The sequence below is a fragment of the Prionailurus viverrinus genome, chromosome E1 (assembly GCF_022837055.1).
Source record: "Prionailurus viverrinus isolate Anna chromosome E1, UM_Priviv_1.0, whole genome shotgun sequence".
NCBI classification, from domain to species: Eukaryota; Metazoa; Chordata; class Mammalia; order Carnivora; family Felidae; genus Prionailurus; species Prionailurus viverrinus.
Window position 1 is genome coordinate 11,410,147 of NC_062574.1, and position 24,391 is coordinate 11,434,537.

General features: G+C 49.4%; 2 protein-coding genes across 6 annotated transcripts in view; one reads left to right on the forward strand and one right to left on the reverse strand.

Annotated features, from left to right (window-relative positions):
* Window positions 1-8,392, reverse strand: part of DRC3 (dynein regulatory complex subunit 3) — a 34,589-nt gene extending 26,197 nt beyond the window's left edge. For 2 of the 3 annotated variants that reach the window (XR_007147057.1, XM_047833914.1), the window contains exons 1-4: window positions 8,269-8,392; window positions 7,456-7,617; window positions 4,031-4,195; window positions 689-805 (exon numbers count right to left, since the gene is read on the reverse strand). Coding sequence is in view for 2 of the 3 variants with exons in the window: in XM_047833914.1 (XP_047689870.1) it covers window positions 689-805; window positions 4,031-4,190 (277 nt within the window). In the remaining variant the exon portion in view is untranslated. The remainder of the gene's footprint in view (window positions 1-688; window positions 806-4,030; window positions 4,196-7,455; window positions 7,618-8,268) is intronic. The other variant, XM_047833915.1, reaches the window with a different exon arrangement.
* A 463-nt stretch (window positions 8,393-8,855) lies between these two features.
* Window positions 8,856-24,391, forward strand: part of TOM1L2 (target of myb1 like 2 membrane trafficking protein) — a 120,888-nt gene continuing 105,352 nt past the window's right edge. For all 3 annotated transcript variants that reach the window (XM_047832066.1, XM_047832067.1, XM_047832068.1), the window contains exon 1: window positions 8,856-8,984. In XM_047832066.1, coding sequence (XP_047688022.1) covers window positions 8,933-8,984 — 52 coding nt within the window. In that variant the 5' untranslated portion in view covers window positions 8,856-8,932. The remainder of the gene's footprint in view (window positions 8,985-24,391) is intronic.

Sequence of the window (24,391 nt, forward strand, 5' to 3'; positions counted from 1 at the left end):
GCCTCGCAAAATCTCAGTTCCTCTTCTCCACGTTGGGATTGTAACACTCACCGTTTAGGATTGCCGTGGGGGCTAAATAAGACAGTGATACAAAGAGCTCTCCGGCCAGCCCCCTCTCCTCGTTCATCAAAACCCCCTGAGGCCTTAGCAATGAGGGCCAGAGCTCTACACTCGGACAGAGCTCAGCTGGGAGCCTGATGCCCTCACTACTCACTGAGACCTCAGTTTGCCCATCTCTACGATGGGGATGCAAATGGATGGATTAAAAGGCCTCACAAGGAAAGCAGACAGGCCCGTGCTTAGCAGGTAGTCGTGCTCAAGGGACACTAGCAGCTGTGATAATTGTTTCTGGCTTGATCTGGGTCCCCCTGACTGGCAGGGCCCACAGTTGTCTGTCACCCTGGGTCTAGAGTAACTAGACTGCTCCCTTGACTCTCTCCCAGATGGGGAGGTTTGGCAGGTGGGTCAGAATATTCTGGCCTGGTGTGTCCAAGCATATCTTTGCTGGCTCTGCACAGCAAAGGCCCCAGGCTTTTAAAAAGAGCAGCTTTCTTGTTCCCAGTAGACGGACCTTCAGCTGCACACCAGCTAATTCCGGGCGGGCAGCGGAAAATTGCCTGCGAGGCAATGACCCTGGCAGTGCGTCACCTTTGATTAGGGCAGACGCACATGCAGGAGGGGCCCTTACCCAGCCAGACCAGGTGTACCAGACGCTCCAGGCCCTCGATCTTCTCGATGATGTTGTTGTCCAGCTGTAGCTTCCTCAAGTTCTCAAACTGCCAGAGGCTGTCTATGCGGAGGATGTCTGAAACGATTGGAGGAGGCGCCTTGGCTGCTTCCAGCCTGGGGTTAGGGTTAAGAGTTCAGTGCAGGTGCACTAAAAAATTGCAACGGCCAATACTAACCGTTCACAAGGCCCATAACTCCACCGCCCTGATCTGGAGTATGCGACCTGGGGATGTGGGCTAAGCACCCAAGAGTCTCTATTAGTGCAGAGCGGGCAGTGATCAGTGCTTCTACCCAGGAACGCAGCAGAACTCAAAGGCCTACGGAGGGTCGTCCTGAGTGTGGGCTGGACCTGCCCAGGGCATGGGACTCAGTCGTGCCACCTCTAATGTCCATCTAGGAGGCTTCTCAGGAGCCTGCAACACCTCGGGACACAGGACACCAACAGCGTCCTTCCTGCCACAGCGTGACAAATAGAACGAGGCTGCAGGGTGAATGCCTGCACCACCCACCCCTCGTGCACATTGGTGAGCATGTCAACTAGTTCAGCCGTTTTGGAGGGCAATTTGGCCGAGTTAACTGAAATATTTAATGCCTGTCTCCTTTGACCCTGCAATTCCTCTACTCGGAATCTGTCTGCAAAGGCACACTTGCGTGTGTGCCCAAAGAAATACCTATAGGCACATGAGAGGCAAAAAGTTCAGGGGACCCACAAATGTCCCTATATGGGGAGCGGGATAAATCACCCATACGACAGAGGCGGGTTCCTGATGTCACTGAAGCTCCTGACCCGTTGTCCCTAAAGACCACCTTCATAGACACGCAGCCAACTCATTCTTTTTGCTCCTGATGCCAGGCAGAGTTCAGTCTCTGTTGCTGACAGCCAGAAGAGTTCTGAACTACGCTGACGTATAAATAAGGAGATGTTAAGTATGTAAAATTCTGGAGGCCTAAACCTGCCCCCAGTTTCCTCTAGCAGCCATAATAGCTTTGTCGTTTACATGCCCCTTTTTTTCTATATTTGCTTTTGCAAGGATTTCTAAAACTTATAAAATTAGAATACGCTCATTAAAATAACTGAAATAATATAGAAGTAAAAGGGGTTAAAAAAAAAAAGCACACTTAATAACCACACATTCGGGGGCAGTGGTTTCAACATTCATTCAGAGGTTGTGAGGTCCTGGGGGAGGCCAGGTGCCCCCTCTTGGCTGCCCTCCCCAAGCCAGGTGGGGGTGGGGATGGGTGGACCGCATCTCTCTCCCCCAGGGCCCTGCCTCTGCCATTCCCAGGGGCAAGTGGGACTGGTGTCTGTTCCCCAGCTCGCTGTGGCCAGATTTCCCAGAATGATACCCAGGACCTCAGATACCGCCCGTCCTGGTCTGGATTTTCCAGGAGCCTTTTCTGGCCCTGGTCTTAGACTGACAGCTCTTGGCTATGACTGACTTTCCGGAGATGCTGCTCCCCTGGGTGGCTCCCGCACTCCGGGTGCTCTGCCTTGCACACCTATGTGCTGCCTTTTCCTTAGGCATCAGCAGTTCGTGTGGAAAAGCCAAAACAACACAACAAAAAACCAGGATGTATTCACCAGTTCTAAATGAGTTACTAGCAATGACAGGACTGCTCAAAAAGTCCAATTTTAATCTTCAACATAGACATGGGATCTGCCTCTACTACCCCCGGTTTGGTCTCAGCTCATTGCTATTGTTTCCTGGACCACAGCGGCAACGGTCTCACTCACTAGTCTCTCTGCTCTGGCCCTGGGATGCCACACTCTATCCTCCCGCAGCCAGTGGGATCTTGTGAAAAGCTAAGTCCCATCCTGTCCCTCTTCTGCTCAGGACCCTCCTGGGGCTCTCATCTCACTCACTATAAAAGCCAAACACTGCCTGTTGGCCCCCAAGACTGATGCTAGCTGACCTCCTCACCTCTCTGATCTGTCTCCATACAGGGGTGCCTGCCTCAGGGCCTTTGCCCTGGCTGTTCCCTCTACCTGGAATGCTTTCCCTGGATCTCTGCGTGCTTCCTTCCCTCACTTCCTTCTAGTCTTTGCTCAACTGTCACCTTCATGATGAGGCCTCTGACCACCCAATAAAACACCGTGCTCCACCCCCAACTCCCCTTTTTCCCTCCCCTTGATTTTCCTCCATTGCACATATCACCTTTAACATACACTATTTTTATTTTAATTTTCCCATCACCTGGATATCAGTTCCATGAGGACAGGGGTTTTTGTCTTTTTTGTTCACAGTTGAATCCCTAGTGCCTAGAACAGCACCTAGCATATAAGAGGCATTTTATAAATACCAGCAAAATGAACCTTAGGAAGGGGAGGAGGTGAGCTAAAGGAGGCTAAAGCCCCCTCGGGTGACAGCAGTTCTCCAGTCCCTTCACCCCTCCCACTGCTGAGGTGGCTGGGCCCGGGGTCCCTTCCTGCTCTGGGTGGTCAGCCGTGGAGGCCATGCTCTGGGGAGGCCTGTGGGTTCATGAGGCTTGGGCCAGGGCTGTGCCTGCCTTGCCCACTGCTGTGTCCCCGTGGTCCGCCCCAGACTGGCTGAGGCAGGGCCTCAGTAATTCCCGTTGTCTCCTGGATGTCCCGGCAGGCCAGCACAGAACCCCAGGACAGAGCAGGAATGTGAAGCAGCCCGGGTCACTGCTGTGGAGCCACCCGCACAATACACGCAGCATCCTGCCCGCCTCTCTCGCTTCCTCTCGCACCCCCTCTGTCCTGAGCCGCTGGCCTTCTCCAGCGAACACACTGTGCGTGTGTTACCTCACTTTCTCCTCCTAACCAGAGCTTGAGACATGGACTATCATCTTCCCATTTTATAGAAGGGGACACGGAGGCACTAAGGACCTGTCTTCCCACGGGCTGTCCTCCTGCTCCCGAGGCGCCTCTCCTGCTTCCTGCCCCCAGCGCACACCCTCCTCCGCCCCATGGCTTCTTCCTGGCTGCGTGGGACCACCCTTCTGGGTGCCACCTGCCAGGGACCCCGCTCCAAGAATTCCATGTGGGATCTGTGACGGAAGCAGCGGGGCCTTTGGGTTCATTTAGAGTTGGAGTGGGAGAATTTTACCTTTTTCCCTATTATTCAGAATCAGCAGTGCCGTGGATATTCAAATGCGAATGATACTCAGTATTAACTTTTCAAACACTCTCTGCCATTCCTATGCCTTCTAACCCACGCGGGCCCGCCCGCTGATGCGGGTCCCGTGACCCTGGACTCTGCGTGGAGTTCTGGGGCAGAGAAGCCAGGGGCGGGGCGCTGGGCCGCCTGGTGGCCCCAGCCCAACCCAGGATACGCACTTTGGAAGTCCAGCCGCAGTGAAAGCACATCCTTGAAGAGGATGCCCTCCTGCCTGGCCAGCTGCCCAGCCTCGTCCCGTGGGCCCTGTTCTCCCACAGCCAGCTTGAGCATGTCCTCGTCCATCACTCTTGGCTCCACTGAGTCGTACAGCCAGTTCATTTTCCCTAAAAAACACCACGTTCCTCCTCCACAATCTGCTCCTTCCTTGGTTTGAAGACAGGGTTTGGCTGGGGTCTTTTTAAGGTGCACGGTGACAGTCACAGATGCTCTGAGGCTGCCCCCATCCCGGTCCGTGGCCCGCCGCACTGAGAGACTAGTACGTTTGCACTAAGGCTTCTCCAGGCCTTTTCCAGCAACCATCTGTACCCATCCTGCCTGGCACCCATCTGCAGGGGTGCACCCCTTGGTCCCACAACCATGGCTGTGACCCTACCCCACCCCGGGGACTGGTGGTCCACACCGGTCTCTTCAGCCTTGGGAGCTCAGCTGCCCTATGGCCACGGCCGTCAAAGCCTCTGGCTTTCCTCACCCACTGTTACTCAGTGTCTTGCCACCAACCGCTGACCATGATCCTTGGCAGCTCCAGCCAGGCATAGCAGCTGGTGGCTCCCCTTCTGAGGGACTCGTCCCCATCAGGCAGTGGTACCCGTACTCCCCCCATCTCACCACAAACTGCCCAGTGCATGGATATTGGCAGACACTGACCTACGCTGGCCATTCGTATTCTCCCGCTGAGGAATGTGAACTTGGGGCAGTGGGATGAAAGTCTCATCAGAGCTGCCTGTGTGAGCTGGGGAGGAACTGGGGGGGGCCATGGGCTGGCCAGACGTGTGGTTAAGCGGAGATAACAAGAGGGGGGTGAGGCAGATGGACAGAGAGAAACAGAGACGGGAACCTGGGTGATCCAGAAAATAAGACAGAAGGGCGGACAGACTGACAGTCTTTGCTGGCTGTCCCACCCCTAGTGTCCCTAATTCCAGGCCCTGTGAGAGTTTCCTGACTCCTCACATTAAATCCTCTTTTAGTTAAACTGACACCAGTAGGTTTCTTTTTTTTATTTTTTTTCAATTTATTTTTGAGAGAGATAAAGTGGGAAAGGGGCCAGATGAGGGGCTTGAACTCATGAGCCATGAGATCATGACCTGAGTCCAAGTCAACACTTAAACAACTGAGCCACCCAGGAGCCCCTAGGTTTCTACTGCTAATGGGCCAAAGGGATCTGGCTGAGACTCGGCAGGCAAACGGGGGATCTGTGGAGTTGGTCAGTCGTAGGCTGACCCTGGGCTGCTGTTCCTGGCTGGACGGAGCCATGGCCCTGGGAAGTCTGGGCACCCCAACCTCATTCTCATCATTATCAACATCCAGAAGGGTTGGACCCTGCAGGAAGGCACCCCCTATTGGAAGCTCCCAGATTCTGCCTCTTGAACCCTCTGGAAACTCAGTCCTCCCTTCTTCTTTCCACTCCTGTGTCTCTCCTCCCTGCTGGCTTCACCATCTACCTTCACCTTCTTGTGTCCCCAGCACCCAGGCCTCCTCCCTGATGTTGGGCAGTCCCTGTATTATTCCACTGAGTGTTGCTGGAGAGACTCCCGGTGTTGGGCTGATGGTGTTCACTGCAAACTGGGGTGGGCCGGGCAATCCTGCCACCTGGTCTTAGAGACTGCCACTGCCCGCTGCCCTCTTCGGTCCTCTCCCACCATCCACTTGGATGCAGCTTATGTAAATATGCATCTTCCATTTCTGGGCTGTCCGTGATCAAATGTTCCTGTGCCTTTAACTCTCGTGCATCCTTTCCTTCTGCTCCTTAGGAGCCACAGCCTCCCCTCCCCCCCTCCCCCCCCCCCCCCCCCCGCACTAACCCCCACCCCTTCTCCACCTGCGCCTTCCATCTTCCCCTCTCCAGGCTCTCAATGCTGGCTCCAACTCCTTAGGGTGAATGAATCAACTCCCAAAGACATTTCTAGTCCTCCCCCTCTTTCCATCTCCCCAGTCTTTTGAAACAATTTTTTCTAAGACTTCCTATAACCTGACACAAGCTTGCCTTTGGGGAAATTTTAATGTGCTGGATTTGGCAGATGTTACCTGCAAAGTGTTTGTGCGTTTTCAAAGAAAAATGCCGTACTCTGGGAAGTGCTTCTTAATTCCGATTTCAAAACTCTGACTGAATTCTCATCACTCCCACCTCATCTAGGCCTGGCACCTGGGAAGGATCAGGCTTGCTTTCAGTCAAGCCCACAGTCACTCCGCAGCGTGGAACGGTTATGAGGCACAATCTTTTTGTTAAGCACACGAGGGCAGGATTTGGAACTGGAGCGTGCATCCTTCGGCAACTAACCTCACCTGTCTAAGCCCTTGATTTCCCATCTGTAAAAATGGATAATTCCTCCCTCCTACATTTGTTTAAGATCCTGTGTGTAGCCCACACATGTGTAATGAATTCACATTTTTATTCACAGCTACTACAAGCTGTGAATAAAACAGATCTCCTTCCCTCTGTTTCGGATGTGAATCAGATAATCATACATTTAATTACAAACCATGACAGGTTTGTAGATGTAGGGAACCAGGACAGCATACATCAGGGGCACCTGACCTGGCCAGGGGAGACAGGGCCGAGATCTGAAGGATGGGTAGGAAAGAAGGAATAGGGAACTGCACAGTGAGGGCCCTGAGCTGGGAGAGAATGAGACGTTACTTTTGGGCTGAAGGGATGCAAGGTCGAAGAGGCCTACAGGAGTTTATTATTCTAGGATCCCTGGGAAGCTCCTGGGGCTTAATAAGGGCAGTGATGTGAACAGCTTTCAATTTTTTTTTTTTCAACGTTTATTTATTTTGGGGACAGAGAGAGACAGAGCATGAACGGGGGAGGGGCAGAGAGAGAGGGAGACACAGAATCGGAAACAGGCTCCAGGCTCCGAGCCATCAGCCCAGAGCCCGACGCGGGGCTCGAACCCACGGACCGCGAGAGCGTGACCTGAGCTGAAGTCGGACGCTTAACCGACGGCGCCACCCAGGCGCCCCTACAGCTTTCAATTTTAAGAAGCTCACTCTGGCTACAGTACAGAGAACTGCAAGGGTTGTAAGGGGAGAGATGAGGGGAGTGGTGGTCAAATTAAAGGGAACTTAATTTACAGGTAGGACTAATCAGCTGCAGTTTCCAGATGAGGAAATGGAAGCTAGTTGGAAAGGCTGAGTAACATGCCTAATACATCTATATGGTACACGGCGGAGGCCGGAGAGCAGGATTCCAGAGCCTACTTCCTTAATCCTGACTCAATCGTACCCAGGGCACTGTGGATTTTCGTTGTCACAGGGCACAGAGTTTCTCACAGCTGTTCTGGCTCGGGGTGGAGGCCCGACCGCTCCTCCCCTAAGGGGATTTTAGCAATAATTTACCACCCAACCTGGGTTCCTGTTGACTTGCCTGACAATGGTGTTGTTGGTGAAGACCAGAGGCAGGAGATGGGAAACGCAGCAGCGAGTTTTACACCACTGTCAATGGAGCAGCCTCCTCACGGAGAAACAAAACCAGAGTTGTCCAGTGAAACAAGAACTTGGGATCATTTGAATCTGAAAAACAAAGCCCCTATCGGCCATGGATTAATAAGAAAAACCAACTATTTACCGAGTGCTTACTGGGTACTAAGTGCACATTCATTACTTGATTACGGGTCGGCTCTGGAAGCCGTTGGAGAAAGGAGTCCTAATTCTCTCATTTCCCAGGTAGGGAAACTGAAGCCTGGGAGGGGAAGGAAATTGTCCAGAGTCATACAATGAACTACTGACAAGAGGCAGACAAGGAACTCTCGGGTAACTGTATCCCAAGCCAAAATACTTTATACAGCACCAAGGTAAAGAATAAAAATAAAGAAGAGACACAATTTTATGACAGTGAAGAGGTCGGGTATGAGGGTTAAACACCTGAAGAAGTTATCAATGGACCGGGTAACTTTCGATAAAAGAGATCAGGCCAGGAGGCGCGGGGTGGAACCCTTAAAAATCTCTTTGGGCCCTGCTCCCCCAGGGAAATGCTTCCTTAGCGTTTTTCTCTCATCCAAAGGCTGGAAGCCCAGGGTCTCAGCGCGGCCGTAAGTGGCTGACAGAGAACCTGTGTGCTTATTTTATAGGTGAGGAGCGCCGGGCCGACTCCCAGAGAAAAAAGGTCAGAGGAAAGCTTTAAGTCGGGGTTCTGTCTGCCCACGCGAGACCTCCCGCACTCTCAGGTCCAGGGTCTCACCGTCTGAAGCGCCGGCTACCGGACTGGTTCCATGCAGCAGATGCTTCGCTCGGTTGCTAAGGGAACCAAGCGCGGCCAGTCGGTTGCTAAGGGGAAGTCTCGAGGTAGACATCCTGGGTGAAAGTTGACGGTCACGTGACAGCATTTCTTGGGTGGGGAAATACTCCTACCACCAACCAGCAGTAGAAAAAACAAATGTTTTTCCAATCAGCGCCTTCTATGGGCAGGGATATTAGTAGCCCCGCCTCTCCCCCGCCCCCTATTGGAGTGATTGACTCTCCTCTTGACCAATAATAGTAAGGATTCACTAGATTGACCAACATATAGATGAATCAAAATACACAGACTCCCGTTCGGGGGCGGGCCAGGGGAGGTGCCGCTACGCCTGACGGAGATTCCTGTGACCTAGCTCGCCGCTCCGCCCAATCGGACGCCGCGGGGTAGGTGGGGCTTCGCGAAGGAGGTGTGGGGGCCAATCGGAGAAGGGCTTGGCAGGCGTTGCCCAATAGGGACGCGACAAGGGGTGGGGTCAGGGGCCGGGCGTTCGGCGTTCGAGAGGGTGGGGCGGGGGCAAGTGTCAGTCAGGTCGGGAGCGCGGCGGGGGACAGCGGATACCCGGGCGGCTGACAGGGGGCCCGGGCCGCTGCCGTGTTGTCCGCTCAAGATGGAGTTCCTCCTGGGGAACCCGTTCAGCACCCCGGTGGGGCAGTGCCTCGGTAAGGCCGCGCGAAGGGTGGGCAATCTGGGTGGGCGGCGGCGGTGGACGGGGCTGGTGAGGACCGCGGGCCTCTGCCGGGCACCGGTGCCACCTCACCGGCGTGTCGGGGATCCTTGCCGTCGCGCCTCTGCCCACGGGCTGTCTGCGCCTGCTCACGGCGCCGGTGCCACCCTGCCAGGCGGCTCCCCGAGGCCCAACTGGGACTCGGAGATGCTCCGCGCGTCCCTCCGGATCAGGGCCCAGCCCTTCCTGGCTGATAGAGGTGGTGCTGGCTGCTGGTCGGCTTACCTCCTCGCCTCCTGGGAGATGCCAGTGAGTGCGTCCTTATCCAGGCTGACAGTGTTGCTGCCACTGCCGGCAGAACCTCGTTCTCCCACACCCTTCTTCCTCCATCCTTGTCCCTCTTTTCAGTACCAGCAGCCCTCACACCGGGCACCCTCCCAGAGAATACTGCCTGCTCTGAGACTTGCTAATTAGAATTGCAACTCAGCTAGGCTGTAGGAGGGACTGGGATTGTGGGGAAGCGTTCCTAGAGGGTGATTATCTTGGCGTGGGGATGGCATGCCTGACTGCCTCTGGGAAAGAAGGGAGCCTGCGTTATTTAATGATGAGAGCCCTGGACTGGGAATCATGAAACCTGGGCTTTGGTAGGGTCTTTGCCAATGACTTTCCCTGTATGACCTTGTGCGAGTCACTGCTCTTTCTGGTTTGACATTTTCCGTGTCACTGCTCTTTGTGGTTTGAGGGTTTTGGAGGTGAGATATGGTAGGTCCCTTCAAGTTCTCAAGTTTTAATATTCTTTATAGTAGTCTCTGCACATTGACTATTGCTTTCCTGCTCTGTTAAGTTTGCCCAAAGCTGAAGTCTATTGGTGACAATGCAGAGAGAGGGGTACTGTGCAGCACCTGTTAATCCTATATGGGGGCTCTGGACACCTGGAAAAGGGCACCAGAGGTGACCAGTATCCTGGGTAAGGAAAGCCCAAGGCTAGGTAAAAGAACACCAGAATGGCCCCCCTGTATGGGATTTCTTTACTTAAAAGGCAAGTTGCCTTTTCACCCAAGGCAGGAACTTAAGCCAAGTGATTAGTTGAGAATGTTGATTGGTTTCTTTTAAAACCGGGTTCCTCCTAGTTGGTGGAAGGACTGGTAAAACGTCTTTTTTTTTTTTTCAACGTTTTTTTATTTATTTTTGGGACAGAGAGAGACAGAGCATGAACGGGGGAGGGGCAGAGAGAGAGGGAGACACAGAATCTGAAACAGGCTCCAGGCTCCGAGCCATCAGCCCAGAGCCCGACGCGGGGCTCGAACTCACGGACCGCGAGATCATGATCTGGCTGAAGTCGGACGCTTAACCAACTGCGCCACCCAGGTGCCCCTGGTAAAACGTCTTTTATGAGCCGGACCTTTCCTGTCCTTTTGGGCTTGGCTGGTTTTGTCAGTAGTGATTTGATTATTTCCTGCTTCACTTAACGATTTTCCAGTTTACTTATCAGCCTTTAGCGGGGTATGTGAAGTTACTGAGGCCTCTCCTGGCGGCTAACTGGCATTTTGGAGCCTTTCTTTTCTTTGTAGCATAAGGTCTTTGGTGAGGGATGATGGACACTGGGCCCTGGAAGAGTCTCTTCCCACCTTTATGGACTACGATGTCTATCTAGATTTTCTTCATTTCCTTTCCTCAGGGGCTCTTTCACTTGCAGCCATATTCCAAAACCTCATTTCTCACTTGGGTATTGAATTACAGCAAGTTACTGGAGGGACCTGGCGAACTTGGAAGGATTTTTTTTTTTTTTCCTCCTTCCTTTACAGTAGGAAGTTCTACACCTTCAAAGTGCTAAGGTAATTGATAAGGGGTAGAAGTTAAAGGACATTTAAAAATCTACAAATATTAGGGCTATAGGGGTACATAGGGAGTGGAAAGAGCATGATCCTTCTGTCAGGAAGGCCTGAGTTGAATTTTACCTTACCCATTTGTTGGCTGTGTGACCCTTCTGAGCCTTAGTTTGCTGATAAAGAAAGAGACAGAGAGAGAGTCACACAGAGTAGTACAGTTTAAGTGAGATAATGGATATAAAACACTTAGTGTGGTATCTGGGACATAGTAGAGGCTCAATAAATCATAGCTGTCACTGTTAACAACAGAATAGTTAAGTTCAGGTTGAATTTGTTATCTGGAAAGGCTATGTGGGACAACTGGCCCATCTGTGACCTGTGACCGGGTCCCAGATCCACCAGCCCTTATAAAAGACACTTGAACATAAAGAGAGCAGAGCCTCCTCATTGCCAGTTAGCCAACAGGCAAGGCCTCGCTAATTTCACAGTTCAGATAAGTAATTAGAGGATGGAATGAGGTTCTAGTATATATTCTGTGCTGTTGGAGCAAAGCATAAAAGTGATTTTCATGACATTTAGTGTTGTTAGTATTCTTCTGAAAGTATTGCCAGGTGGTTGATGGGAGGGAGGGGATACAGAAATAAAACAACAAAGCTGGTGATTAGCAGCAGCAGTTATAGCTTACAGGAAGCAATTCTACAGCTGTTACTTGCTTCTTAGGGCCACTCTGTAGTGTAAGCTTTATTGTCCTTCCCACTTTAGAGATGGGGAAACTGAGGCTCAGGGGAGTAAAGAAAGCCACTGGTCAACTTGTAAAAGGGAGAGCTGGGATTTCATGGCCGTCCTGGTCCTCAAGGGATTGATTTATGGTATGAAGCGAGAGAGCACAGATGCACAGAATAATGATCACTAACAGAAGGCCACTCCATAGTTAAGTGTTCAGCGGAGTAGTGGGGATTTTCAGTGCTCTTAGGAGTCCAAAAGAATTCACAAGAGCCGGGGAGATGAGACTGGCTTCGTGGAGCCCGAGAGCTGCTCACGACGGTGGGTGGGAATTAGGGAAGAGGACACCCCGTGTGCGAGGAAGGGTACATGAGGCAGGGAGCGGGGTGTGAGCACATCTGTGTTCACCGGTCTGAGTGGAAAAGAGGTGGCTTTGGGGAACAGTGGCAAGTTGGGTTTGGGCCCAGGGTGAAGCCTTGTTTTGGGGGTGGGGGTAACATCAAAGATAACATTCTTTCTCTGACTTCAACTTTCAGTCTTCTCTGGTCCTCAGGTTACCCACTCATGAAATAATACCTCTCAACAGCTGCGTGGGGCTTGTACAGAAAGAATCCTATCCGTTTCGTTCAGTAGGCCTTTTGAGTGCCTGTGGGTGCCAGGCTCTGGGCTACACATATTTACAAGCTGCTCTCAGGGAGCTTTCAGTTGAGGTAACATGTTCACCAAAGGTGTGGTGGAACTGCAAAGCATTAGGCTTGTAGTCTGAGGGCTTGATAATTAGTATTTTTATCATTGTTTTTGGTGGTTTTATATCTTTATTTGACAGTCTGGTTGGTTCTCACCCACATTAACTGTACATTTTGGAAAGTACAGTTTGGTGATAGGTACGTAGGTAGAGAATGTGCATAGCTTGTTTGGTGACCCTTCATGTTTATTACACTTTCTGGACAATCCTGCAAGGTTCCGGCATGGGCCTTTCCTTGTGCCTTTGGCCCAGACAGCTTCGTTGAGCCTGATGTCCGTGCACACATCTGGGAGTTCTGGAGTTCCCATCTCCTTCATGGCAAACTTCTGGATCTTTTTGAGGGCCTGAGGGGCACTCTTCCTGAAACCCACCGCATGGATGCACTTGTGAAAGTTGATGGTGTGTTTTCTGGTCACTGCCTCGTTGATGGCAGAATGGCCCTTCTCACCACCCTGCTTTGTGGGAGCTGTTCTGCTGGGTCCAGATTGGAAATGGGTAGGATAATTATTATTTTATGCCTGGGGCCTCACATGGACATTGTAAGCTGGTGCTATTTGAATGCACAGATAAGCCCCCAGTCGGACATAGTCACCTGTGTATACTTGTTTGCATCCTACCTGTCCTTCTAGAAGGTCGTTCCCTAGTAGAATGCATGGTTTAGAGCAGAATGAGCAGTAGTACAAGGAACTAAGAAGTGTGGAGGAAGAAAAAATACTTTTATTTCTGGATTTTCTCCTCTGAAACAAATTTCCTAAGGTTACTGTATTTTTTATTAAAAATTTTTGTTTTAACATTTATTCATTTTTTGAGAGACAGAGACCGTGTGAGCTGGGGGAGGGACAGAGGGAGGGAGAAAAAGAAGCCAAAGCAGGCTCTAGGCCCAGAGCTGTTATTAGCACAGTGCCCGACGCGGGGCTCAAACTCATGAACTGTGGGATCATGCCCCGAGTTGAAGTCAGACCCTTAACCAACTGAGCCAACCAGGTGCCCCAGTTACTGTCTTTAAAAAAAAAATTTTTTTTAATGTTTGTTTATTTTCAAGAGAGAGCATGCATAAGCAAGCGGGGGAGGGGCAGAGAGCTAGAGAGAGAGAGAGAGAGAGAGAGAGAGAGAATCTGAAGCAAGCTCCAGGCTCAGAGCTGTCAGCACAGAGCCGGGTGCTGGGCTTGAATTCACAAACCGTAAGATCATGACCTGGACCAAAGTTGGACGCTAAACCAAATGAGCCACCCAGGTGCCCCAGGAAGATTTCTGTCATAATCTAAACCCTCCATGACCGCTGGGGGGTTGGATGTCCTGTACCAGGAGTTCCCCAAGTCAGGTCCATGATGCTCTGTAAGAGTTGACAGTTCCTTTTACTGGCTGGAGAACGTTTTCAGATTATTCTTTTTCCAAGAGTGAAGTTTGGAATCATTTAAATTAAAAGATTAGTGAGTAGCTAATTCTGATGGGAATATTGTGGGGGGGGGGTGAGGTGGTTCAGGGAGGACCATCTATTCTCTTCCTGGTTCAGCTTTCATAAACAGGTAAGAAGCAGATACTCTGTTGCAGAGTTTGTGCTTATAGGTTGGGTGGTGTTAGACATAAACAGCCTCCTAGTGCCCTGGGAATGCTAGGTGTTTGACAGCCTGGGGGTTTGTTCCAAGAAGAATTAGTTATCCCTCAGATTGCTATTGTGCTCTGCAATTTGCCAAGCCCTTTTGACTCCTTTTGACTGAAAGGAGCTTAAAATAACCATTAAGCACCTACTGTATGCAAATTCTGTTGGAGGGATTGCATTTAATCCCAATGGCGTTTTCATGGTCTCAGTGTTATTGCTGGTGTGTAATGGTCTCAGTGTTTTGCCTACAAGGAAGCTGAGGCCCTGAGAGCTTTAAGAGCCTTGTGTAGGGCCTTGTGCGAGAGATTGGTGCCAGAGTTAAGCCTGGAATCCACTCCTGATCCAGTCAGTGCTCATTTTGTGCTGCCATGTTGCTTCTTGTTCTTCAGGTCTCATGATTCGTGGTCGGTAGAATCACCTGGAGGGCTTGTTAAAACAGATTGCTGGGTCCTACTCTTGGAGTTTCTGATTCACTAGGTGCAGGCTGCGGCCTAGCATTCTACATTTCTGAGTTCCCAAGAGATGCTAATGCTGCAGCTCGTCCTTTGCTCTACATGAAAAGTTCTGAAAAGTTCTGCTTCCTTAATCTTTTCTTTATCTTTCTTCAAATGGTAAATATGGGTTTTCTTATGGACAGACCATAAGTGGGATCATTTAGAAATTGGTCATTCATTCAGTGGCTCTGTCTTGCCTCTGTGTATGTATCAAGCTGAGCATTTACCAGGATGCTCCATTTAGTAAGGGAGTGAAGACAAGTACCTAAATCAGATATGGTAAAAAGGGGTGGCATTAGACTGGACAGATAAATGAAGTAGGAGAGTGGAGGATGGAAGGGCTTATTACCTCCAGTAGTAACACCAATAGCCAAAGGCTTACTGTGTGCTGGAGACTGAAGTGGTCACTTTCAATGCCTTGCAGCCCTATGATCCATCCACACAACAATACCATGAGGGAGGTACTGTTATTGTCTACATTTTGCAGACGGGGACCCCGAAGCAAAGAGAAGGTCACACAACTAGGGAAGGGAGCTGGGGTGGAACTCCCCAGCATTCTGGCTCCAGAGCTGATGTCCTGTTATGTTGTGCTGCCCTCAGCAGGGGAGGGGTGAAGAGGAACACCTTAGGAAGGAAGGAAGAACTCTGGAAAACTCAGGAGGTGGTGGCTGCTGAGCAGGGCTTTGATGGACGGGTGGAAATGGAGAAGGAGGCTAGGGGGCTCTCTTGGCAAAGACAGCAAGCAGCTTGAGCACAGGCTGATGTTGAGGGGGGAGGTGCATAATACCATGGGTTCTATTGGCCTAGCAAGGGAGTGTGGCGGAAGGTGAGACTGGAAGGTAGGGTGAGGCCTGAGGGTAGGGGGCTTCAAAGGTTGGCCAGATAGTTTGGGCTCTTTCATTAGTGGCACTGGGGAGCCAGGAAGAACATCTAGGGAGGGGAGTAGCATGGGTATCATTACAGAGGCGGGGAGATTTCCCCTTGGCAGTCACCAAAGGTCATTCTTGTCTCTTACCATCAAAGCCCCTATGTGCGCAGGGCAGGGGTCCTACAGGGATGTCAGTAGCAGTCACTGCTCATTCCTCCCAGGTTTGGGGTATGGCCCTCCTTATGAGCCCCCATCAGAGAGGAGAAGTGCTGGGGCAGGTTGCTGGGCCACGGGAGGAAATCTGGGGTTCTGAGAGCATTTGTCCTTAACTGCCTGGACAGCTTATAAAACCCCAGTCAGTCCTGTGGTGAGGGTCAGCGTCTCCTTGTCCTGCCCTGCTTTCCATGTGCAAGACCAAGGAGCTAAGGCACTCACAGGGCTTTGCTGAAGGTGTTGTCATTGCTTAGAGTGGACTATTTGGGATATAAAAAATTCTCATAGAATTGCGTTTTTTAAAGAACAGTGCTTATCCATGTAGGAAATTTGAAAAATGTACAAAAAAATGCAAAGGAGAAAAAAAAAAATGACCATGATCTGTTTTCTTATAAACTCATTGAGATTCTTCTCATTTCATGTAATAAGTGGAATACTTGTATATTTCACCCTGTTTGCTCATGCCTTGGAGGTGCAACATTGTATAAATACTCTTGTGTATTGCTGTGTAATTTACTTGTTTTTTTCTTGGAGGGGGGTGGATGTAGAGTGAGGAAGACTGTAAACACAGTGCCCAGAGGAGTTTCAGTTAAGGGTTATTGTTCTTGACCTAGCAGATAAATCACTCAGAAATTTAGGCTAACCTAGTAGTCTGAAAAGATATAAATAACATTCAGGCTTGCTTTTTTTTTTTTTTTTTTTTTTTTTGTGGTGACCCACCTTGTTGTGGCTAGGAGAGGGGCCGTTAAAAACCATTTTCAGGGTCGCCTGGGTGACCTAAGTGTCCAATTTAGGCTTAGGTCATGATCTCACAGTTTGTGAGTTGGAGCCCTGCATCAGGCTGTGTGCTGGCAGTGCAGAGCCCGCTTGGGATTCTCTGTCCCTCCCCCACCTCTCTCAAATAAAACTAAAAATAAATAAATAAATAAATAAATAAACAAACACCATTTTCAGACTTGGTGCTTATTTTAGTGCTCCCGCTAATCCTCCTGACCTGGAAGAATGTTGCTGATCTAGTTAGCATGTCTGCTGTCTGACAGCACCTGCCTCCTCCTCCAGGAAGTTTTCCTAGGCCACCCTGCTTATGGTGCTGAATCTCTTCTCTGAACTCAACAGTGTTTGTTATTTGCTTTGGGTCTTCCCTCACCTATAAAAAAGCGTATTACTTACTACCCAGGTTTTTGTGAAGATGAAATGTGAGAATGAGAATAAAGTCTCTAGTACAATGTCCTGCACTCAACTAATAGACTAATATACACAGACCTGTTGATTCATTTCGTCCTGCCTGGTGCAGTTTCCTGAGGTTATTTATTTTATGTCTCCTCACGTGTTTTATTCCCTTATTTTCTGAATGAGACTGGAGCCTCCCTTAGGCAGGATGCCTTTCTATTTCTTTGTGACCTTCACAGAATGTGGCAGAATACACTCTGCATAGTTACTCCAAAGTTTCCTTTCTATCAATCTTATTGTTTAGCGTCTTCCAGAGTTCAAAATATTGGGCATCATTTACTGATCCTCCAGCATCTTCTAGGCATCCTGTGACACACATTAGCTTGTTACAATATTATTTTCTCTGAAAACTCCATTAAGTCAGTGGTATGATCTCCATTTTACAGAGAAGGAATGGCTTAGAGGAGAGGAGCGGAGAAACTTGCCCAAGGTTCAGGGGATCAAGCTCCAAGGCTTGTATTCCCAGGGCCTTGTAGATTGCAAGCTTGGTCTGTTTCCATTTAGACAAGGACGGGCCTTAACTGATAGCATGTGGGAGTTCCGGAAGCTAGCATAGTCCAATCAAGGAATTCTAGAGCAATGTGGACGCCGCTGTCCTGTCTTTGTTCTCTTCCAACATTTGACACTTTTTTGTTTTAGATTCGAGTTAGTCCTGTCTCTGGTGTGACTGGCCCGTGTGAGGCCATTGACTATTCTAATATTCACTTCCCTGATCCATAAACAGGGAAGGGAGGTGTGTATGTGACGAGAATACCTGCTCTGTGGTATCTTATGGGGAAAGAGGATCAACGAGATACCTTACGTAAAAAGCAAAACGTGGTGTTACGTTAGAGCTCCTTCTATGCATCAGACTAAATGTTCCATGAGGGCATCTGTTTTTGTTTGTACTTATTTTTTGATTTACTTCTAAAAATTGGGGTAAAATATATCTAACATAGACTTCATCATTCTGACCATTAAAATAAAGTTCAGTGACATTTAAGTACATTCACATTGGCACGCAGCCGTCACCGCCATCCATCTCCAGAACTTCCTTCGTTCTGCCTAACTGAAACTCTGGACGCATTGATAGCTCTCATCTCTCCCCTCCTCCAGCCCCTGGTGATAACTATTCTACTTTATGTCTCTGACTGTGACTACTCACGGTACCCTCACATACGTGGGTCTTTTTGTGACCGACTTATTTTATTTAGCGCAATGGCATTAAGATTGCTTCACGCGGAAGTATGTTTCAGAATCTCCTTTCTTTTTGAGGCTCAGAGTATCCCATTATATGTGTCTACCGTATTTTATTTATCCATTCCTGCATCTTTGGATACTTGGGCTGCTTCCACCTTTTGGTTACTGTGAACAGTGCTGCTGTGAACACGGGTGTGCAGATACCCATTCGTGTCCCTGCTTCCAGTTGTTTCGGATATATATACCTAGAGGAAGAATTACTGGATCGCAAGGTAATTCTGTTTTTGATATTTTGAGGAAGACCTGCCATACTGTTTGCCACAGCGGTTGTACCCTTTTACATTTCTACCAGCAGGGCAGAGAGCCCCGATTTCTCCACGCCATCGCCAGAACTTGTTATTTATTTTATTATTATTTTTTTTAATGGTAGCCATCTTACTTGGTGAAGCGATCTCTCGTTTCAGTTTTTATTTGTGTTTCCCTAATCATTAGTGACAATGAGCATTTTCTCATGTGCTTATGGGCCATTTGTGTATCTTTGGAGAAAGTCTGTCCAAATCGTTTGCTTGTTTTTTTAATCAGGTGGTTTTTTTGTGGTGATTGTTGTTGAGGTCTAGGACCTTTCTCGATATGTTGGATATTAATAGTAGCTACGTGATTTGCAAATAATTGTCTCCCATTCTGTGGGTTGCCTTTTTCCTCTGTTGTTCGGGTCCTCGGAGGCACAAAAGTTTGTAATTTTGATGAAATCCAGGTTTTTTTTTTCTTTTGTTGCCTGTGGTGTCGTGCCCTGATTTTTCAGGAGAGTCTAACACATGCCTTGAAGACCAGAACAATGACGCCAGCACTGCTAGTCAGCATGACTCTTCACCAGGAACTGGGCTAAGTACCTTACATGCATCATTTCCTCTCATCCTCACAGCAGCTCTGCGAGGCAGGTGCCATCATTCACATTTTCTAGAGCAGGGAACCGAGGCTTAGCAATTAAGTACCTTCCCCAAGGTCTGTGGATAATAAGTGGCAGAGCAGGGACTTGAACCCAAGTCTGTGGACTTGAGAGTCTGTGCACTCCAGAGCCAGTGCTCGTTACCACTAAACTGGAGAGCTCAGTAACTATTTGTGATTGAATGAATGAACACCTGAATGAACTTGGCAGCTGAAAATCTGACAGTAGCTGTCCCCAATTCAGATGTGCCTTTGTGTTAGAAATTATTCACCAAGTTCAATCTTAATGTTTCAGTTCACAAGTGTCTGCATCCTTCCAGCACGTTTTCTGAGAGTTCTATTAAAGGATGTGCTTTTTTTAAAAAAAAATTTTAATGTTTGTTTATTTTTGACAGAGAGAGAGAGAGACAGAGCATGAGCAGGGGAGGGGCAGAGAGAGAGGGAGACACAGAATCCGAAGCAGGCTCCAGGCTCTGAGCTGTTAGCACAGAGCCCGACATGGGGCTCGAATTCATAGACCGCGAGATCATGACCTGAGCCGAAGTCGGACGCTCAACTGACTGAGCCCCCCAGGCACCCCAAAGGATGTGCTTTCTTACAACTCAGTGAGGCTCTTCTTGCTCATGAAAGACCTGTGTATACCCATGTATTTACTTTCTCTTTGGATTTACTTTTCTCTTTGGATTAGTTTTAGACCTGCGGTGCTGGAAGGTGGGGGGAGAGGGGATTTAAGCAGATGTTAAGTTGTCTAACTGACCAACTTGCCTTTAAGACGTTACCAGCTGCTGTTTTAATCATTCATGAAGCACCAGCCTTGTAGTCTGGAAGGCACGTCAAAAATTCTGTTTCAGGTTTTGGTTTAAAATCGAGTGTAATGGAGAGAGACGGATTCCTTCATCTCCAAGAATCGGGCTGCACATCTTTGAGAGCTGGGGACAAGGACGGAGCCCTGTAATAGGACGCTGTTGAGTTTTTTTGCCGCTTCTCAAAGGAGAAACCACACAGAGTTCTGGCACATCATTAGTCAAAATAGGAAATGAGGCCTGAGAAATGATGTTGCTTGGCGTTAGGAAGCAGAATTTGCTAGTGGCTTCCAGAGAGTGAGAATCCCTCGTGTTAACTCTGTAAATTCTTAATCCAGCAATTCAGAGACTCATTGAATTCAAGCTAGAGGAGCATTAGCAGCATTCGGTCCAACCCCCCCTTATTTTTACAGGTGAGGAAACTGAGGCCCAGGGAAAGTAGGTCTGTGACACCAACTCAGTGTCCTACAATTCAGTTCTGACCTACCTGGAGTTGTTGCAGATGCTGCTGGTTGAGGGCTCAGTCTGTCTCCAACTGGGACCCCGGTCCCAAGTTCCAGGCTGCCACCTGTCCTTCACGGCTGGCTATAAATTGAGGGTTCCCATGGCCCCCTCCTCAGGTTCAGGAATTTGCTAGAAAGGCTCACAAGATACAGGAAGATACTTTACTTACGTTTATTGTAAAGGATTCGACTCAAGAACAGCCAACTGGAAGAGACGCACGGGACAAAGTGTGAGGGGAAGAGGCGCAGAGGGCCGTGCCCTCTCTGGGCACATCGTCCTCCCCACACCGCAGGGTCTTCGCTAACTCGGAAGCTCCTTGAACCACGTCATGTAGGCGCATTTGGTTAAGTCATCGGCCACTGGTGATGAATTCCTTTTCCAGCCCCTCTCTCATCCTGGAGGTTGGCGGGGGTGAAAGTTCCCAGTCCTCTGATGCCTGATCTTCCTGGTGTCTGGCCCCCATCGTGAAGCCGTCCAGGGGCCCCAGCCAACTCGTCATCCCATTCTCATACAAAAGACACTCTTAGCACTCCGGAGATTCCAAGGGTCTTGGGGAGCCGTGTGCCAGGAACTAGGGACAGAGATCAAATATGTATTGCCTACTGTATGAAAGTGACTTGCCAAGGTCCCACGTGAGTCAGTGGTAAAACCAGGGGCTTGTCTTTCCTCTTACCTCAGGGCCCTTTGCCCAGTTAAGGATATCTGTATATGGGCAGGGAGGCTAAGGAAAGTAGTAGCAGCCTGCCATTTAATGAAGGGGCAGGTTTTTTTCCCCTAAGATTTTATTTCATCTTTTCTTTTTTAATTTTTAAATGTTTATTTTTGAGAGAGGGAGAGACATACACACACACACACACACACACAGTCTCACAGCGTGAGTGGGGGAGGGGCAGAGAAGGGGGGGAGACTCAGAATCTGAAGCAGGCTCCAGGCTCTGAGCTGTCAGCACAGAGCCCGATGCGGGGCTCAAACTCACGAACTGTGAAATCATGACCTGTGCTGAAGTTAGACACTTAACTGACTGAGCCACCCAGGTGCCTCTATTTTATTTTTTATTTTATTTTTTTTATTTTTAGATAGCATTCAAGAAGGGGAGAAGGGCAGAGAGAGAGAGAGAGAAAATCTCAAGCAGGCTCTGTGCTAAGCATGGCACCCTAACACAGGGCTTGATCCCATGACTGTGAGATCATGACCTGAGCTGAAATCAAGAACCGGACACCCAACTGACTGAGCCACCCAGGCAGCCCAAGATTTTAAGTAATCTCTGCACCCAGTGTGGGGCTCGAACTCATGACCCTAAGATCAAAATGGCACTTTTCACCTACTGAGCCAGCCAGATGCCCCTGAAAGGCAGTTCTTGACCCAGGCTCATGAAGGCAGATTTTTTTTTAATGTTTAAAAGTTAATCACACTCACACGTAATTTGGTGGGGGTGACTATTTAGGTTTGAAGGTTGAAATGAAATTAGTTCATAAAATCACCTTTGGTATTTATTCTGTTTTAGCTGCTTTTTCTGGCACCAGTCCAGAATAGACAACCTAATCCCAGGCTGGCCCTTGGGAGGCCTGGCATTGGTCAGGACTTTGCAGCTGATTTGCTGTGTGACTGTGGGTTGGTCATGTCCTACCTGAACTCATTTGGAGAAGGGTGGATTGAACAACAGAGTCTCCAAGTTCATTTCCATGCTGAAAGCTTAAGACCTGAATCAAAGTGGCTTTTAGCTTTTCTTTTCTTTTTTTTTTAACTTTATTTATTTTGAAAATTTTAAAATATATTTATTTTTGAGAGAGAGAGAGACAGAACATGAGTGGGGAGGGGCAGAAAGAGAGGAAGATACAGAATCTAAAGCAGACTCCAGGCTCTGAACTGTCAGCACAGAGCCTGATGTGGGGCTCGAACTCACAAGCTGTGATATCATGATCTGAGCTGAAGTTGGACGCTTAACCGACTGAGCCACCCAGGTGCCCGTATTTGTTTTTAGAGAGAGAACGTGTGTGGGTGTGAGTAGGGGAGGGGCAGAAAGGGGGGGGGGGAGAGAGAGAGAGAGTGAGTGAGTGAGTGAGTGAGTGTCAGTCCCAAGCAGGCTCTGCACCATCGGCATGGAGCCTCATGGGGAGCTCGAACTCAAGAACCATGAGGTCATGCCCTGAGCCGCAGTCAGACACTCAAGCGACTGAGCCAGCCAGGTGCCCCTAGTTTTTCTTAAGACCGTTAGCCTTCATAGGAGATTCTGATGTCTTTTGCATCCAACTTATATACGTGTGTGTGGATTTTTTATTTTATGTACATATTATACACACACACACACAGATTTTGTAACATTTTTCCTTGAGATATAATTTACTTATGGCGAACCGCACAAATCTGAATTGTTAGTTTCAACAAATTCTTGGTTAATTGTAACCCACACCCTTACTAAGATAAAGACTTTCACCCTCATCCTGGGACATTCTCTGCTGCCCCTACCCAGTCAGCCCTCCCCTCCAACACACCCCTTGCAGAGGTAACCACTGACCTCAGCTCTGTCACCAGAGAGGAGTTCTGCCTGCTCTAGAAGCTTCTATATGTGGAGCTGTACAGTGTGTACTCTTTTGTTTGAACCCCAGTAGTATTTTGAAGAAGTGTTCTGCTTTCTCCTTCAGTCCTAAGAAGTCATACGCATTCCCTCCAGCTGCTGTCTTGAAAAGTTGTGTGGTCTGGGGTCCTGCCTGTCCCCGTGAGCTCCTGTGCTTTGAGAAGTGAGGGCCCTCTGCCAGTGGGTCACCATATTGCCTGCTGAGTGTGAGGGAAGACACGGAGAGAACAGCTTGGTTTCCAGATACTGGGTTGGGTTTGTTTCTATAATTATTGGTGTCACAGCCTTCCCACTTGTCAACTGGGCAAATTGGATCTACCAGCAGATGAAAGAGACTAACTCTGACACCCGAAAATGTCACTTGTAATGGCACGTTTCTGACAAGGTGCCCGTGAGATACACTCGTTTCAATCTCATAAATGCTTTTGAACAGAAAGGCAGACTGCTCCAGGGAGCAAGAGCAAAAGGAAGGGAGGGGAAGGCAGGGGAAGGGAGGTCCGGAAGGGCCCAGCAGACGGACTGGGGAGCCAGACGGTGATGGAGGTATTGGGGGCCTCTCTTGGCTGTGGAGCCTAGCGTTAGTGGGAGGGGATTTGTGTGTTTGTTTTTCTTCATAATATCTTTAGCCTTTGTTTCCTTTTCTTAGTTTTCACCTATAACTTAGGCCAGCCCTGGTCGTGCCTGGGCCGTTGGAGATACCTTCCAGCCGGTCTCCTTCATTCCATTCCCCCTCCCTTTCTACACAGTGACCACTCAAAACTTGGGACAAATCTACCAGAACCCTTCTGCAGCTCCGTGTCTCCTTGAGAATTAATTCTAAACCTAGGCTGGCATTCAAGGCCTCACTGATAGAGCTTCTTCCTGTCGGCTCTCTCCCGGACCTCTGCGTGCACCCTCCTTCCCTGCACTCCTCACGCTTGCTCTGTGCGTGGCATTGCTTCTCTCTTGTTCATGCTTGAGATCCATCTGTCCTTCAAGACCTGGCTTGGATTCTCCCACTGCCACAAAGCTAGTCCAGAAACTCATGAACTGTGGCGGCGCTTCTGTTTGTTGCTGTGTATTTAATAATTATGTGACTGTTTTAGTGCACCGTGTAGAGGGGGGTGGGAATTTGAAGTCCAAGTTGAATAATGCCCCAGGCCTGCCCTGAGAGGAGCTTGGTGCACTGGCCCAAAGGGAAGCTTCTGTGTGTGGGGTAGAAGGAAGGGAAGGGACCCAGTCTGCATGGAGCACCTACGTGACCCAGGAACAGTGCTGGGGCCTCCACTGGTTCTATCTCATTTAACCCTCTTGACCTTGTGAGTTGGGCACTTTCACTCCCGAGGTGAGTTTCTCAGAATCACGCAACCAGCAGGACTGAAACCCAGTGAGGTCTCCAGCAGCCTGTGTGCTTCCTACCCACCTTCCCAGGCTTCTGTGGTGTTGGGGACAGGTCATTGGGTCAGGTGTCGGCTGGCTCCATATCCTACTTGTGTGTATGCTGATGGCTGCGACTTCCCTTCTGGGTTGAGGCCAGGTGATGCTAGGGCTCTGCCCCCATGTTAGGCCTTGTTTGGGAACTTGTCTGTTCCCCAAATAAATGGTGAACCCCTTTGGGGGTGGGGACTATGTTTCTTCATCCTCCTGGGGCCAGGGAATGCGGCCTGCCTGCTTGTCTCCATCAGTTTTGGGGAAGAATTCTGAGACCAAATTGC